Source organism: Podarcis pityusensis (assembly GCF_964106645.2).
Source record: "Podarcis pityusensis genome assembly, chromosome: 1".
Classification (NCBI taxonomy): domain Eukaryota; kingdom Metazoa; phylum Chordata; class Lepidosauria; order Squamata; family Lacertidae; genus Podarcis; species Podarcis pityusensis.
In genome coordinates this window covers 22,494,115-22,508,764 of record NC_138028.1, presented here as the reverse complement: position 1 = coordinate 22,508,764, position 14,650 = coordinate 22,494,115, and the positions used below count along the sequence as shown (strand labels likewise).

Sequence of the window (14,650 nt, the reverse complement as noted above, 5' to 3'; positions counted from 1 at the left end):
TCATTATCTAGTATAACCATCAGGTGTCAGTCACAAATCCACACATCCCTTGCTCCTGCAGAGCCACTCTACATTTGAAAACTAGAGGAGACACACAAAGTGGTCATTTAAGCAATGCATTTCCATTTAACACTTGTGTGTTGATAACCCAATTGTTGAGAGTGTTTTTCAAAAAACAAACATATCACATGATCATCTGCTGAGTTGTCCAGAGCTTGTTTAAAAAGATCTATCTGTAAATACAGAGATTGATACAGCAATTTTCATGGTGTTTTAACCAGTAGTGCAGTAGCAAATTTAGAAGTGCAGTGTCAGGGCTGGTTCAGCACAGAAATTCAAAAGTGAGCAGTAAGGTTGATTCTTTATTCAGAGAGACAAAACACAGCAGAGAACTTGGTGGGCAGAATGAAGCAGTTGCCAGAACTGTGGATCTGAGCCTCCAGCGATCTGCCTTCCCCATAGTAGCAAACTCCTTCATGGAGGGGCTGTCTGTGCCTTTTCTTATGCTACATGCAATGGCCTCCTCATTCTTCAGGACAGAGGAGGAGGGGAGGGGGAAACTGTGGAAGTGGCAGATTGCTGGGGATCTGTTGCTGCCTCAGCCTCCTCCTCCTCAGCTGTCTCACTCTCAATTAAACCTATTGCTTGCTCAGCCTCCAACTTGTCTGCCCACTTTCTTCCTCTGACTTATCTTCTGAATCCCACCACCATCCTCCTGACTCGGAGCCTTCCCACTCTGATGCTTCCCTGTGGGGTGGGTTCCCTGGCTGTAGCCTCCCACCATTCCCCCTCATCTAGCCAGTCCCTGATCCATTCATACAAATCACAGCCACGCCCCTCTCACTGCTATGCTTCCTTATAAGACTTTATAATCCACTAAGATTATACAGTAATCTTATAATTATACAATAAGAGCAATTAAGGATGCATGTGCTACTTTTTGTGTGTGCGCGTATGCATAGGCAAATGATTTGGAGAGCTCCAGTCTCTTCTTTCAGAGCGAATGGCGTTTTCCTTGCAGTTCCATCTTACATAACAGAACTTGGAACACCCTTTGTTTTCAGTGTTCCCAAATGCTTAGCTTTGGAGCATCCAGAACAACAACTGCATGATGTTCTTCCCATGTGCCTTCTCAAGAGTGACCCAAGGAGCTGTTGGAAACACGCCTGGGAAGGCCCCCAACTTCCCAAGTCTTCGGGGCGTCTCTCCAGTGGTCCTCCCTGGCTGTAAATCTCCCTCAGTCCAGAGAGACCGGTGATAAGCGACTCCTCTCTCCTGAGAGGAGCACACTCGTCTTCTGGTGTATCATTGCAGAAGAAAGACTCAATCAGTAGCTCTAAAACTACTTTATTTACAGTCTATATACAAAGACTCCATCAGCACGTCTGTGCTCTTTCAGCATCAGTACAGAACAGCAACACTTTCAGAAGTGAAACTAACTTCCAACAGTCCTCAGACTTCCTGTCTCATGCTCACTCAGACACTCACATGATGTACACAAAACATAGTACAACAGTACCACTTGCTGGAGCAGCTCAGAGAGATAAAAATCCTAACAGGAGCCAGTCCTCAGTGGCTGACTCACCTTTCACTCTGATTGGCTTGAATCAGCACAAAGGGGCAGACGGCTCCTTCTCAGTGGCTGGAAAGATCCACTTTCATGCTGACTGGGTGGTTCTAGGGTGCTAGAGACAGGGACCTTGCTGAGTCTTTGATCCCCTGTGACGACTGGGCCACCACACCTCTGGTTTTAACAAACGAAAGACTGTGTTTGGAAGAAGTGGTCTTCAAATTTCTGGTGCTCGCAGCAGATTAAAAGAATAGAAAATGAGTTGAAAGAAAAACCTAAAATGGCAATTCACAGGACATATCTTGGATATGCTTACTTGGAAGTTATTTCCACTGTGTCCAGTGGAACCAGCCTGAGATGTTTTGCTGCTGTAGGCAAAATGCCCTGATGCCACACCCCACAGAACCAAGCCTCCTTGCCCAGCTGTTGCACCTGTTCTGCCACCAGCCCTGCCAGTGAAACTGCACAGGTGCCTGTGCCACAATGCCGCCACAATGCAGTGACAAGGGTGCAGTGGTACGAGTGAAGCCTACGGGGGGGGGAGGTTGGCAGCAGCTCAGTGGCTGGGGTGGGGAGAAGGTAGGGCAAGGGTCGGATCTGCTACCTGAGGCAAATGGCTTCACCTTGTCTTATTGATGAATGGCGCTCACCCTCTGATAAGTTTTAAGGTTGCTGCTTAGTGATGCAGTTCCTAAGCTGCAATCTTATGTACAATTATTATTTTAATAGAATTTTCGCTTGCTGAGTGTATACTCGCTTTTAGAGAGTAAGCCCTTTTGAAATTACAGGGACTTCTGAATAAGAATGCATTATTATTATTATTATTATTATTATTATTATTAATATCATCATCATCATCATTATCATTGCATAGGATTGCACTGCTATCAATGTGTTATCATGCATATAGTGCTGGACTAGAAATCCTTACTTTGCTTTGCTGTGCAGCTTCCTGGAATCTGTTGAGCAAGTAATTAGCATTTAGACTAACCTACCTGTAGTGCACATAAAATGGGATCACCCCAGGGATGCTATTGTGAGCTCCCTGGAGCAAGGGTGGCATGCAAATGAGATAGACAAATAAAATAACATACATCCCAGGCTTACTTATTTGAGGTCAGGAAGTGGGGATGTAAGAACATAAGAAGAGCCTGCTGGATGAGGCCAATGGCCCATCTTAGTCCTGCATTCTGTTCTCATGATTGCCAACCACATGCCTGTGTGAAACATGCAAGCAGGACCTGAAGGCAAGAGCACTTTCCCCTCCTGTGGTTTCCAGCAACTGGTATTCAGAAGCATTACTGCCTCTGACCGTGGAAGCAGAGCATAGTCATCACAGCTAGCAACCATTGGTTCCCTTATCCTTCATGAATTTGTCTAATCCTCTTTTAAAATTGCTGGTTATCACTGCCTTATATGGAATGTAGTGTCCCATAGTTTGACTATGTGCTGCATGAAGAAGTATGTCCTTCAAAATTCAGATTCATTAGATATCCACAAAACCATTAACAGTCCACAAAGTGCATAGAGGAACATTGCGGACTTCCAGATGCACCACCAGTGTCATGGTGTAACTTCCAGTCAATTAATCCCATCACAACACAGCTGCATTGTTTTGGGTTTTTGAAGGGTTCTAATGAAAGACTGGGAGGAGCTGGGAGTAATTTAATTAAGCTGGCTATAATGGACACGTGTTCCATTTTCTCTCCCTTACATTTTAGGTGCATAAACATTGTCCTGTTGTTTGGTACCAGCTTTGCCAAGCGACACAGTGGGAATTTAGCTGGTTAATCATAAATGGGGACGCATGCTGCCTTTTGTACTGAGGTCTGTGAGAGAATGATAAATCCCGAGCGGCAGTGCAGGGGGCAGCTGTATAGGAGGATAATGCACTGCCTGATGCAAGTGATTTGAGGGAGCTGCTTGATTTAGTAACATCCGGTTTACATAATGTGGAGCGATTCTGGCCTCTCGAAAAATTGACAACAACCACTGAAGATTACCGCACGCCAGCAGCCGTTTTGTGGATTATCTGCTTCAACGTCCCAGAAGATTAATAATGTCACTTTCATCCCAGTGTCAATATGCACCATCTCCTGATGAACATGGTGCCAAAAATGCTGCCAATCTCCCTTTCCCTATTTCCCCTCATCTCTGCTGCTCAAAACAAACACACTCGCCCTCCCACACCCCTTGTATATGGTTCTTCCAAGCACAGAAGGAGAGAAGTGAGGGAACTAGTCTGAGAATTAAGTGTTGCCTGTTTGTGACTTTCTCCACCCTTTCATTTGGAATTGGTGAGAGTCATTTCAGAGGTGACCTCATAAGCGCCCCATTTTTCTTGTCTCCTGAATTCTTCACCGCCCCTCTCTTTTAACATAGCACAGTATTTGGGGCTGTCTTTGAAAATGTTCCGGAAATTTAAGTTACTTAGGAACTAAATATCTCGAACTGAGCAATCTAAGCGCATTGGATCAGTGCTTTGCCATCTTCACTGGTTCTCCATTCCTGGGCCCTACTCATGGTTTTGAACTTTAAGATCCTTCACAGCTTGGGACCAGCTTGGGGTGAGGGTGCTCTAAAAGAAAACTGCCTCTCTCCACAGGTGCCTGCCTGGACCTTGAAACCTGGTTAAGACCCACCATAATGGAGGGCACACTCAATTGCAATTCTTGGCTGGAGCTTTCGTTGCACCTTTAAGCAGATAGAGACATATGGCCCTATTGAGAAATGGCAAAAATCCAGCAACAGTCAGGTTGTGACCAATGATGGCCAGCTCACCCTAAGGCTGCACTACTTTGGGATGCAAAATGCGGCTTCATATGATCTATATGTTTTGCATGTGCTTCCTTTGTCCCACAGCCTCCACTTGTAGGTAACATTCTCAAATTATTTTCTGGGCCACTCTCTGTAGTGTCAGCTAGTTGCTAGCAAGAATTCTGCATAGCATTGTCTGATCAGAATTTCAAATGTAAAAAGAAGCAGTTAGCACATCACTTCTATGGAATTTCAGCAGAGCCTAATATATTCTTTTCTGTAATAAGCATGTCTTCAATGGTCCATGTGGTTCTGGAGAAAGAACATGCATGTGCATATTCTGTGCTAAAAAATATGGATTCTGCAACGGATATGAATCAGACACGCTGAGCTTAATTTATTATACTTCACTTTTACTGCTTTGCTTAATTACCGTATTTTTCGCTCTATAAGACGCACCAGACCACAAGACGCACCTAGTTTTTAGAGGAGGAAAACAAGAAAAAAAATATTCTGAATCTCAGAAGCCAGAACAGCAAGAGGGATCACTGCGCAGTGAAAGCAGCAATCCTTCTTGCTGTTCTGGCTTCTGGGATAGCTGCACAGCCTGCATTCGCTCCATAAGACGTACACACATTTCCCCTTACTTTTTAGGAGGGAAAAAGTGAGTCTTATAGAGCAAAAAATACGGTAATTCTGTGTTGGCTATTCTTGGCAGCGGGGTTGGGGGAGGGGGGGGAACTATGCTTTGGAATACAGTACTGACTCCCCAACCACTTCAAATCTTATTCAGCCTCTCCCCGCCCCAGCTTCTCAGATTTCAGCAGTGATGGAGGCTAGGAACTTGTGAGATTTTTAAAAACGAATGTTGATATTCCCAGGTAAGCTGAAATACGCACTCTGCTAGACTCACAACATTAGGGTTGCCATATTTCAAACAGTGAAAATCCAGATAGAAAAGTCATTGTAAATTAAGGTGACTCTTCATATAAGAATTGCTAGGCAACTCTGGTTTGATAGCAATGATGAAATATATTGCAGAACACAAAAACAGCAATAAGCACTCTGTTTCTGTTATATGCCAAATTCTTGTACTCCTTCCCCCTCTCCTTCTTGCTTTATTGGCCGCTGGATTATTTGCATTTGTCTTGAATGTTGGCAGAGAGGTTTTTAAAAATACAGCTTTGTCTTTGGGACTTCAGAAAAGATTGGCACATTATTATTCTTTTATTCTGTGATGATGTTGCGCCATTTGGTGCCCATGGGCATGAAAAGTGCAACTGGGAAGGTTTGTATCTGTATCAAAGCAACATTTTATGTGCTACTCCCAATTGATTGCCTATTGAATTTTGAAGTGATTTATCGGCTATGCTCCTGAACATATTATGAATAATTCAGTCCTTTAATGCAGTTTGCAGCATTAACACAACTTTATTTAGTTCCTTTTGGCTGGGTTTTCATAAGTTCCTGCTGTTTTTAAAGGAGCCAGGCTTGGGACTTAAAAAAACAAAACAAATCTGATTTGCAGTACTTGGCAACACACTCTGAAAAGCAGGTTTGTTGCCCTTCTGCTGTTACAGGTGCACCAGAAATTTAAAATGCAATGGGCCTCTCCCTCCCCCCCCAAAAAATATTTGCACGTTCACATCATTATCGCAAACAGACCAAGATTTTAACCACAATTTGAATTGGGTTTGAAAATCATGGTTAAAATTTGAGGGGCCAATTTGTAATGTGAAAAAGGAAACTATCCACTGCAAAAGAATACAAATATTTGCATAACATTTGCATTGTGCAGTGTTGGTTTATGTGTCTAGATGCATATTTATCAATAATTACCTTAATTTAAATAGGAATACAATTTATCTCACCATAGTGGGGAAGACTTTGGTTAGCTGACTCCTGTGCCTGCTCTGTTGCCTCCAGACTGCCTCTGTTTTGTGGGAGGGATTCAGTCGCATTCCAGAAATTTAGGTTGGGGCAATTAAAGTGTATCAAAGCGCTCTGCGCAGCAAATTCTTGAAGAACTGACCACATGGTTTTCACTGTAGGGATAGTGTAGATCCAAATGAACATGATGGGATAAGGGAAAGCGAAGGTAGCTCACACTTAGGGACATGTCCTTGAGAGACGGAGAGTGGCAGGAAACCCATGTTATTTGTATTGTTCATCATGAGAGCTCCCATCTCAAACTTGGGTCCCCAGCTGTTGTTGGACTACAAATCCCATCATCCCAAGCTAGCAGGAAAAGTGGTCAGGGATGATGGGAGTTGCAGTCCAACAACAGCTAGGGACCCAAGTTTGGAAAATACTGCTGTAGAGCAAGGGTGGGGATCCTCCTGGGCCCAAAATGCAGCCCCCCAGGCCTCTCTGTCTGGGCCCCAGGACACACCCTTGCCAGCACCTAAATTTTGCATGAATGGGATGTGGCCAATGGTACAAAGATGAGAGACACATCCTTTGCCCCACACTGGCATGTGGCTCTCAGCTGATTCCCCTTCATAGAATCATAGAGTTGTAGAGCTGGAAGGGTCTACGAGGGGCATATAGTCCAACTCCCTGCAATGCATGAATATTCTGCCCAACAATGGGGCTCTACCAACTGAGCTGCAATGCTCAGTTTGGATTTTTTTTTTTTTTAAGTTCCCCATCCATGCTGTAGGGTGACCATAGGAGACAGTCTAAAAAGAGCTACGGGGGAAAGGCTGTAGCTCAGTGATAGCACTTCTGCCTTGCATGCAAAAGGTCCCAGGTTCATTCCCCTGTAGGTCATGGAGAGCCTCCTGCCTGAAACCCTGGAGAGATGCTGTCAAGCATTGTGTAGACAATGCTGAGCTATATGAGCCAATCATCTGACTCAGCTTCCTGGCAGCTTCCTGTGTTCCCAAGAGCTGCTTGTGCTTCTGATTCAGCTCTGTTGAACCAAATTCATTTTCAGAGTAAAATGGGGGCACATCCAAAACATCCTTTTGCAGCCACTCAAAAATCCTGGGGAATGTGGTAGGAACCATGGCCTTCAGTCACTTAGAGGCTGCAAGAATTAAAAAAAAACAGGCTTTCACTTTAGCCTTGCAAATCAGCCCACAGAAGTTACTATCGCACAAATTGAGTATTGGGTATTGTCCGATCTGGTGTTGATGGAAAGGAGATCAAGCACTATGTGTGTGCCTAAATCTGCTTGGTGTAAGGGATTCCCTGCAGTCCTGTTGCCTCTCATGTGTGCATTGGCTTAGATATGCTCTCTGCATGCAGATTATTCCGTGGTGTATTGAGGCCAAAATCTTTATTTCAGGAAAATTAATTGGATTGAGATTTATTTATTTGAGGTTTAATATTTGTTCCCCAGAGACGGAATGAAAGTGTTGCCGTGTGCAGTGTACTCGGCTAATCCTAGCCTTTCCTGAATGTTAAGCTTTCTTTATCACAGAATCATAGAACTGTAGAGTTGGAAAGGACTCGGGGGGGGGGGGTCTTCTGGTCCAACCCCTGCAATGCAGGAATCTCAACTAAAGCATCCATGGCAAATGGCTATCCAACCTCTGCTTTAAAACCTCCAGTGAAGGAGAAACCACCACCTCCTGAGGGACTCTGTTCCACTGTCAAACAGCTCTTTTATCTGAAAGTTATTCCTAATGTTTAATTGGAATCTCCTTTCCTGTAACTTGAAGCTGTTGCTTTGTGTCCGACCCTCCAGAGCAGGAGAAAACAAGCTTGCTCCATCTCCCAAGTGACAGCTCTAGAGATATGGAAGGTGGCTATCATCTCTCCTCTCAGTCTCCTCTTTTCCAGGCTAAACATATCCAACCCCATCAAGTTCCTCATAAGGCTTGGTTTCCAGACCCTTGATCATTTTGGTCGCCTTCCTCTGCACACTTTCAGCTAGTCAATACCCTTCTTAAATAGTGGCACCCAGAACTGGACACAGTACTCCAGTTATGGTCTGACCAAGACACAATAGAGAGTGACTATTACTTCCCTTGATATGGACACTATACTTCTGTTGGTACAGCCTAGAGAAGCATTAGCTTTTTTTTTTTTTTTTGCAACTGCATCACACTTTTGACTCAAGTTAAGCTTGTTGTCTGCTAAGACCCTTAGATCCTTTTCACATTTACTATGTTTTTATATGTGTTGGAAGCAGCCCAGAGTGGCTGGGGCAGCCCAGCCAGATGGGCAGGGTATAAATAAAGTAATTAATATTACTACTACTACTAGCAAGCCAAGTGTCTTCCATTTTATATTTGTGCTGATGGTTTTTCTTGCCTAAGTGTCGAACCTTACATTTGTCCATGCTGAATTTTGTTTTGTTAGTTTGGACCCAGTTCTCCAATCTGTTAAGGTTATATTGAATCCTGATATTGTTTTCTGTGGCATTTGCTACCCCTTGTGGTTTGACATTATCTGCAAATTTGGTGTCATCTGCATCACCCGAATTCCTTCATCCAAGTCACTGAACAGCAACAGTACCCAGGACAGAACCCTGCAGCACCCCACTTGTCATTTTCCCCCGAGATGATGAGGAGCAACATCATTTGCATATAATGCTACTCCTCCCCCCTTGTGTTTTTTTGTTTTTGACACCCTAATTTAATCTTTCCTGTTCTTTCTTTCTTTCTTTCTTTCTTTCTTTCTTTCTTTCTTTCAGCAATTCATGAATTTCCTGATGATCTATTCACAAATAAGGAAAGGCAGAAAGGAGCAGTATTGCTACATATTCTTGGTGTAAGTATACCTAACTTTTCTCATATATGTTGCTGTTATTGTGCAGATGGTTAGCTTAAGCGTGACACTGATTTATTTATTAACTTGGGGTGCAGATGTTGTTGTACTATGACCCCAATGATCCTTAACCATTGTGCTAGCTGGGGCTGGTGGAAGTTGGAGTCCAAAAACATCGTGGGGGGAGGGGACACACTGATTCCCACCTATGCCCTTAATTTATATATGCTTTCCATTTATAGCCCACTTCATCCTGAAGGGTTGGAGAGAGTAAGTTCTTTAATGGAGCTCTGCTTTCAGTTGACAGACTTCCTGGAGACTATGAAAAGCCACACAGCCAGTCAAAACAGAAAATACTTGCTTAGATGGACAAACCGTCTGACCTGATACGATGCAGTAGGAGTGTCCACAGAGCCTCAGCTCCTAAAAAAGCTCAGGGCAGAATCTCACATGACACTTAATATGGGCTAGTAGTTGACAGAAATGCTGTAGGATATCTCTTCACCCTGTATCATCGGCTTCTGCTGGTAAGGGCAGGGAAATTCAGTGCGATGATGCCAGGACACTCGCAAGTTTTGCTGCGTGTTAGGAAAGCTGAAGGGAATAACTTAAGACTTGCCTGCTATTTCTAAGCAGCCTCATAATGCACAGTTCTATCCTGTTTTATTTGCCTTTTAACTTTGGTTATCCTGATGCAAAACATGGAGACTTCTCCTTTACATCCTCCTTGTGCTTCAGGACCAAATTACATGTTGCGTGCGAATGCATGTCACAGAAGTCTGATGGCGATTATTATTATTGTAAAAGCTGATTGGGAGCAAAGATGCAGGGCTGAGCACATAACCTTCACTTCTCCTCATGTAGTTTTAAATGTATTTTGCAAGCATTCATAGAATCATAGAATTGCAGAGTTGGAAATGAACCCCCCCCCCGGGTCATCTGGTCCCTGCAATGCTGTCCCTGTGTGGGCTTGAACCACCAACCTTCTGATTAACAGCCATGTGCACTGACCCCCAATTCATAACATTCATTGTAGTTTAGCCCTCAGAAAAAAGAATAACAGTATATTTCCAGGAAAACCTGTTACAATTGTGGTTCAACATTTTCCTAGTTTTTAAAAGAAAACCTGCAATGTGCCCTGCAGCTGTTGATTATTGTGAAATATAGATCCTATATTGTTATATATTGATTTCATTGAGGTGGACTACAAAATATCCCATACAGGGAGCAGCAAGACAAAATAAACAAATCACCAAGTGGCAGCTTTAGGGAGATGTGACTGTTTCTTTATGGTGCATTGCAAACTTTCTAGAAAGAAGACCATTGGGCATAACCCAGTTTTCTTCATCTAGGATTGGTAAATGGATCCCTCCAAGCAACCAAGTACACATGCAGCCTGATCATATGCACATTGGTCAGAAATAAGCCAAATTTTTGTCCAGTGAGACTTTCTCCTAGATCAGCCTGCGCAGAATTTGCAACTTTAAGGTGGTTTGTATGCAGCAAGGCAACACAGAGCTCTTGAACATACAGGCCTGCTCACAGACTTCACAGGAAGATGCAGGCCCATATAAATGAATGGTAGGAGAACTCTTGCAGGTGCATTTTCCAGGCTGTGGGATGGGTTGCACTAAGAAGGGGGAAGAGACCTATGGTGCTTCTTAAAACAAGATGACCAGCCCCAGGCCTTGTGTGTATACTGACACACACAGCACCGTGGCTCCCCATTCTGGATCCCCATTCCTGTCAATGGAAGAGACAGTAATGAGCAAGTGGAACCTTCTCTCTGTAGGACTAAATAATGAAGATGTTGCTTTGGAATCTCAATACCTGCAAAACACCCATGTATTCAATTGACTGTGTGTAGTTCAGGGAAGGGACTTACCTATTTTATTTATTGTTTAGCATCTAACATACATTTCAGGTGCAATTTCTGCACATTGGACACACCTTCTATCAGAAGGGGGCAATTTTTGTTGATTCTCCTCCCCTCTGCAGCTTCTTGTGGCCCCCCAAAATCTAATTTTAGAAGACCTTCTAAAACAGTTTGCTGGGAGGGGGTGGATTCTGCGGGGGGTGGGGGTGGAGCAGAATGAGCAGAAATCACCTTCCTGCTCCCTTCCACCAGCCGCTAATGGATTGAAGGTCCTTTTGAAAAAGGAAGGACTCCTTCTGTTCACAGAAAGCATGCTTAGAGTCCAGGTCTATAAGATGGCAGCAAGTTACAAACCCATTTCTGTTTTGGGTTTCAGGAAGTAGTAATGGCTTGCCTATGATAAAGCCTCCTCTTTTCTCTTCAGCAGTTCTACAAATTTCTGAACTAATTCAATTCAGTATCCATAATCAGGCTCAGTTATATTTACATTTCTGCTTTAAAGTCACCTCTTCAGTGGTTTCACATTTTAAATGCAAATTGTTCTTTTCAATTGTACTGTTTTAAAGAATAAATCTGAATTTCATGTTTGTATTTTGAGAAATCGGATGATTCAAATGGCCTCTGGCTAAATTGCTATTTTAATAATAAAGGAGATTAGAGGTCTGTCTTGGTGAGGAGAACTGGGAGAGTGTTTTGGCACCCCGTACTGCTGCTGTGACTAGCAGAGGGAGGTATAGGGCCAGGGGTTGATCAGACCAGGTAAGAAGAAGGGGCATAAGAAAGTTGAAGGTCATTTTTCCTTCTGGGCCATCTTCTACACAAAAGGCTTTGGGTTGCCATAACCGAAAGTCCTCATCCCTGGTCCTGTTGCTGCTAAGTGCCAAATCAGCCCATAACAAGAGATCCCTGACCTACCATTTGATAGTTGATGAATCTGGCATGTATTACTAAGACCTGGAGAGGTGTCCTCGGAGGCTTTGCCCTTCTGGTTACTTGGTGCAGCAGCCACACAAGTTGGAGGGCCTAGGGTAGGGTCACTGTTGTTCATAGGATTGTAATCTTCTTGACCAGGAAACCCATCCATTTCAGATCCAGTTTCAATGGTTTGTTCTCAGCATTTGAAACTCCAATAGTCCTAGGCATTTTTTGCTACAAGGGATTTCATTAGCGCGAGCAGTTTCTGAGCTCTGGGTGCAGTACCGTGCCTAAGATTTCAGATTAAAACTGCAGAGTGGAAGGAAAGGAGGACCTTTTTCTGCCTCCCCACTTCCAGCTACTCTCTGAAGACTGGAGAAGAGACCCTCTTAAGAATATTAGGGGGGCAGGCAGGGGAAGTATGGCTTTGTATTTTGCAGTCTTCACATGAGAACTAGACCATGTGAAAAATGAATATAATATTTTAGCTGCAGTTCATTCATTTTCAGCTTTGTATTCTTTCTATAAAAAGTGTGCCTAGACATTCCATTGTTGTACCCATAACCTAGGTTTAAGGTGCCATTTAGCTCCTAGCTTTCGTATCTCAGTTTCTAACACTATTTGTTCATAGTGTTGGGGCCATCAGGAGCTCCCTAGTGCAGCTGATGGGTTCACTGCCAGTGCCGGTCAAGAAGCCTCACTTTGTTCATTTGCAGGTGTGGTTTGAATCCAAACTGTTCTTGCAAACAGACTTCAAAGCAGCTCACTGTAACCACCAATCAGCAGTTATTGAAAGCCCTTTTGAATTTTGACCACTCTACTGACCTGTCAGTGTTGACCCATGGGGGTGGGAATTAAGAATCTAGCCTGCTAGCCAAATCTAGCGCTCCACCCCTGAAACAAGGAGATGGAGGACTCAGTAGATGGAGGTCATTGGAGGCAGGAAAGCTAAAGGTAGGGGACCTAGGTGAAAAGTAGCTGAAGGAACAGGAATATGGAACAAATGTTTATTAGACACCAGCTCCTACCATCACCACTGCTGCCATGAAGACTTGGTACTTGTAATGGGCATTCTTTCTAAGTGAATCAGTTGTCAGTTGAGTTTGGGGTTCATTTGTTTAATTAGGATCAGTACTCAGTACTAAGCGAGTTTCACTTGTGACCAAGTTTTGTAATATATTCTTGTTTTTTTCTCCACCCCACAGGCTCTGTATATGTTCTATGCCTTGGCTATTGTGTGTGATGATTTCTTTGTTCCATCTTTAGAAAAAATATGTGAGGTACGTGAAAGAGTATTTTTGCTCTTTAAAACTTATGCATTCACAGTTGGTAGACTTAAGGGGGAGAAGCTGCATCCCTGCCTGACAAAATGGAACCTACCATATATTATTTCATCCTTCACATCAAACATGGGACTGTTTGTTCTAACCAGGAATTGGGGTGTGTGTGTGTGATTCAGGTCTCATTTGAAGCTGAATCTACCAAGGTCACACTTCCTGAAACAATATGTGAAGCAAAACATTAATCAAAACTGCATATCATAAAAAATGTGTTTATTATTGGAAAAATGTGAAACTGAGAGAACCAAAATGGACAGATCCTTCCATTCTTAGTTCTAATTGTTTATGGTCTGCTTCACCCCAGCATCTGAAGGCCATATCAGCCAAGGATGGCATTTTAAGATTTAGCATTTCTGCCAATCACATACTGGAATAATGGGTCCCAAATGTTTCTTTCAGAAACTACATCTGAGCGAAGATGTTGCAGGAGCCACATTTATGGCTGCAGGAAGCTCAACCCCAGAGTTATTTGCATCTGTCATAGGTAAGGAATCTCCTTTGTAGTGTTCATATGCACCAGTTTTCCAAAGGAAAACTAAGGTGGTTACTACACAGATGTGTGCATGGACCACTGGTATTCAAAATAACTATCCTAATGACGTTCAAGTGGGAGCCTACTTCACACAGTAATCATACACTGTGTCAGGGGTGGGGAACTGGTGAGGGTAGATCCAGAGGCAAATGTGGGTGGAACGATGGGTGTAATTTATGTTTGTACAGTCAGCATGTTTGTACAGACTGGCAGAGGTTCTCCAGGGGTTCAGGCACAAATCTCTCCCAGCCCTACCTGGAGATGGTGGGTATTGAGCCTGGGACCTTCTGCATGCATAGCAGATGCTCTGCCACTAAACTATGGCCCTTCCCAAGGATCATGTCATTTAGTTGTTATTTTTAGCATATCTATTACTAACCCCCTCCTTCATTTCTCTCTGTCTAGGTGTGTTTATCACTCATGGTGATGTAGGAGTTGGAACCATTGTTGGTTCAGCCGTTTTCAATATTCTTTGCATTATTGGGGTCTGTGGACTTTTTGCTGGACAGGTTAGTAGGTTTCTTTCATTTTCTTTACCATTACTTCTGCGTAGGAGGGTAAATCAGATAATATAATATGGAGTAAATCTTATTTAAAAATCAAAGGAATTGTGTGATTGTGAACATAATAAGCTCTGTTCATTTGCTGATGATACCTAAATGAATAAACCTGAAGTAGCTTCACAGTGTCCTGGCTTGTTTAGCCAAAGTGCGGTTTGTTTGTTCATCTGAACCCAGCCCAGCAGGCTAACCATGGTTTGTTTTCTAGTAATAACCCATGTTGTGAAGCCGTGGTTTGTTGTTGGTTTATGAACCATAGCTTATTTAACTATGGTTGGGTGGTATATCCAACCCCAGCAGTCTTGCTTTGGCATGGTTTACATGGACACCTCTGCTCGGGTGTTCACCAAGCTATAGAGCAACAGCACCTGGAAAACAACA

General features: G+C 43.3%; 1 protein-coding gene across 2 annotated transcripts in view; it reads left to right on the top strand.

The window, feature by feature from the left end:
- The window catches only part of SLC24A4 (solute carrier family 24 member 4), a 105,799-nt gene that overhangs the window by 63,049 nt on the left and 28,100 nt on the right, over nt 1-14,650 (top strand). For both annotated transcript variants that reach the window (XM_080977629.1, XM_080977630.1), the window contains exons 3-6: nt 8,973-9,049; nt 13,043-13,117; nt 13,577-13,661; nt 14,115-14,218. In XM_080977629.1, coding sequence (XP_080833755.1) covers nt 8,973-9,049; nt 13,043-13,117; nt 13,577-13,661; nt 14,115-14,218 — 341 coding nt within the window. The remainder of the gene's footprint in view (nt 1-8,972; nt 9,050-13,042; nt 13,118-13,576; nt 13,662-14,114; nt 14,219-14,650) is intronic.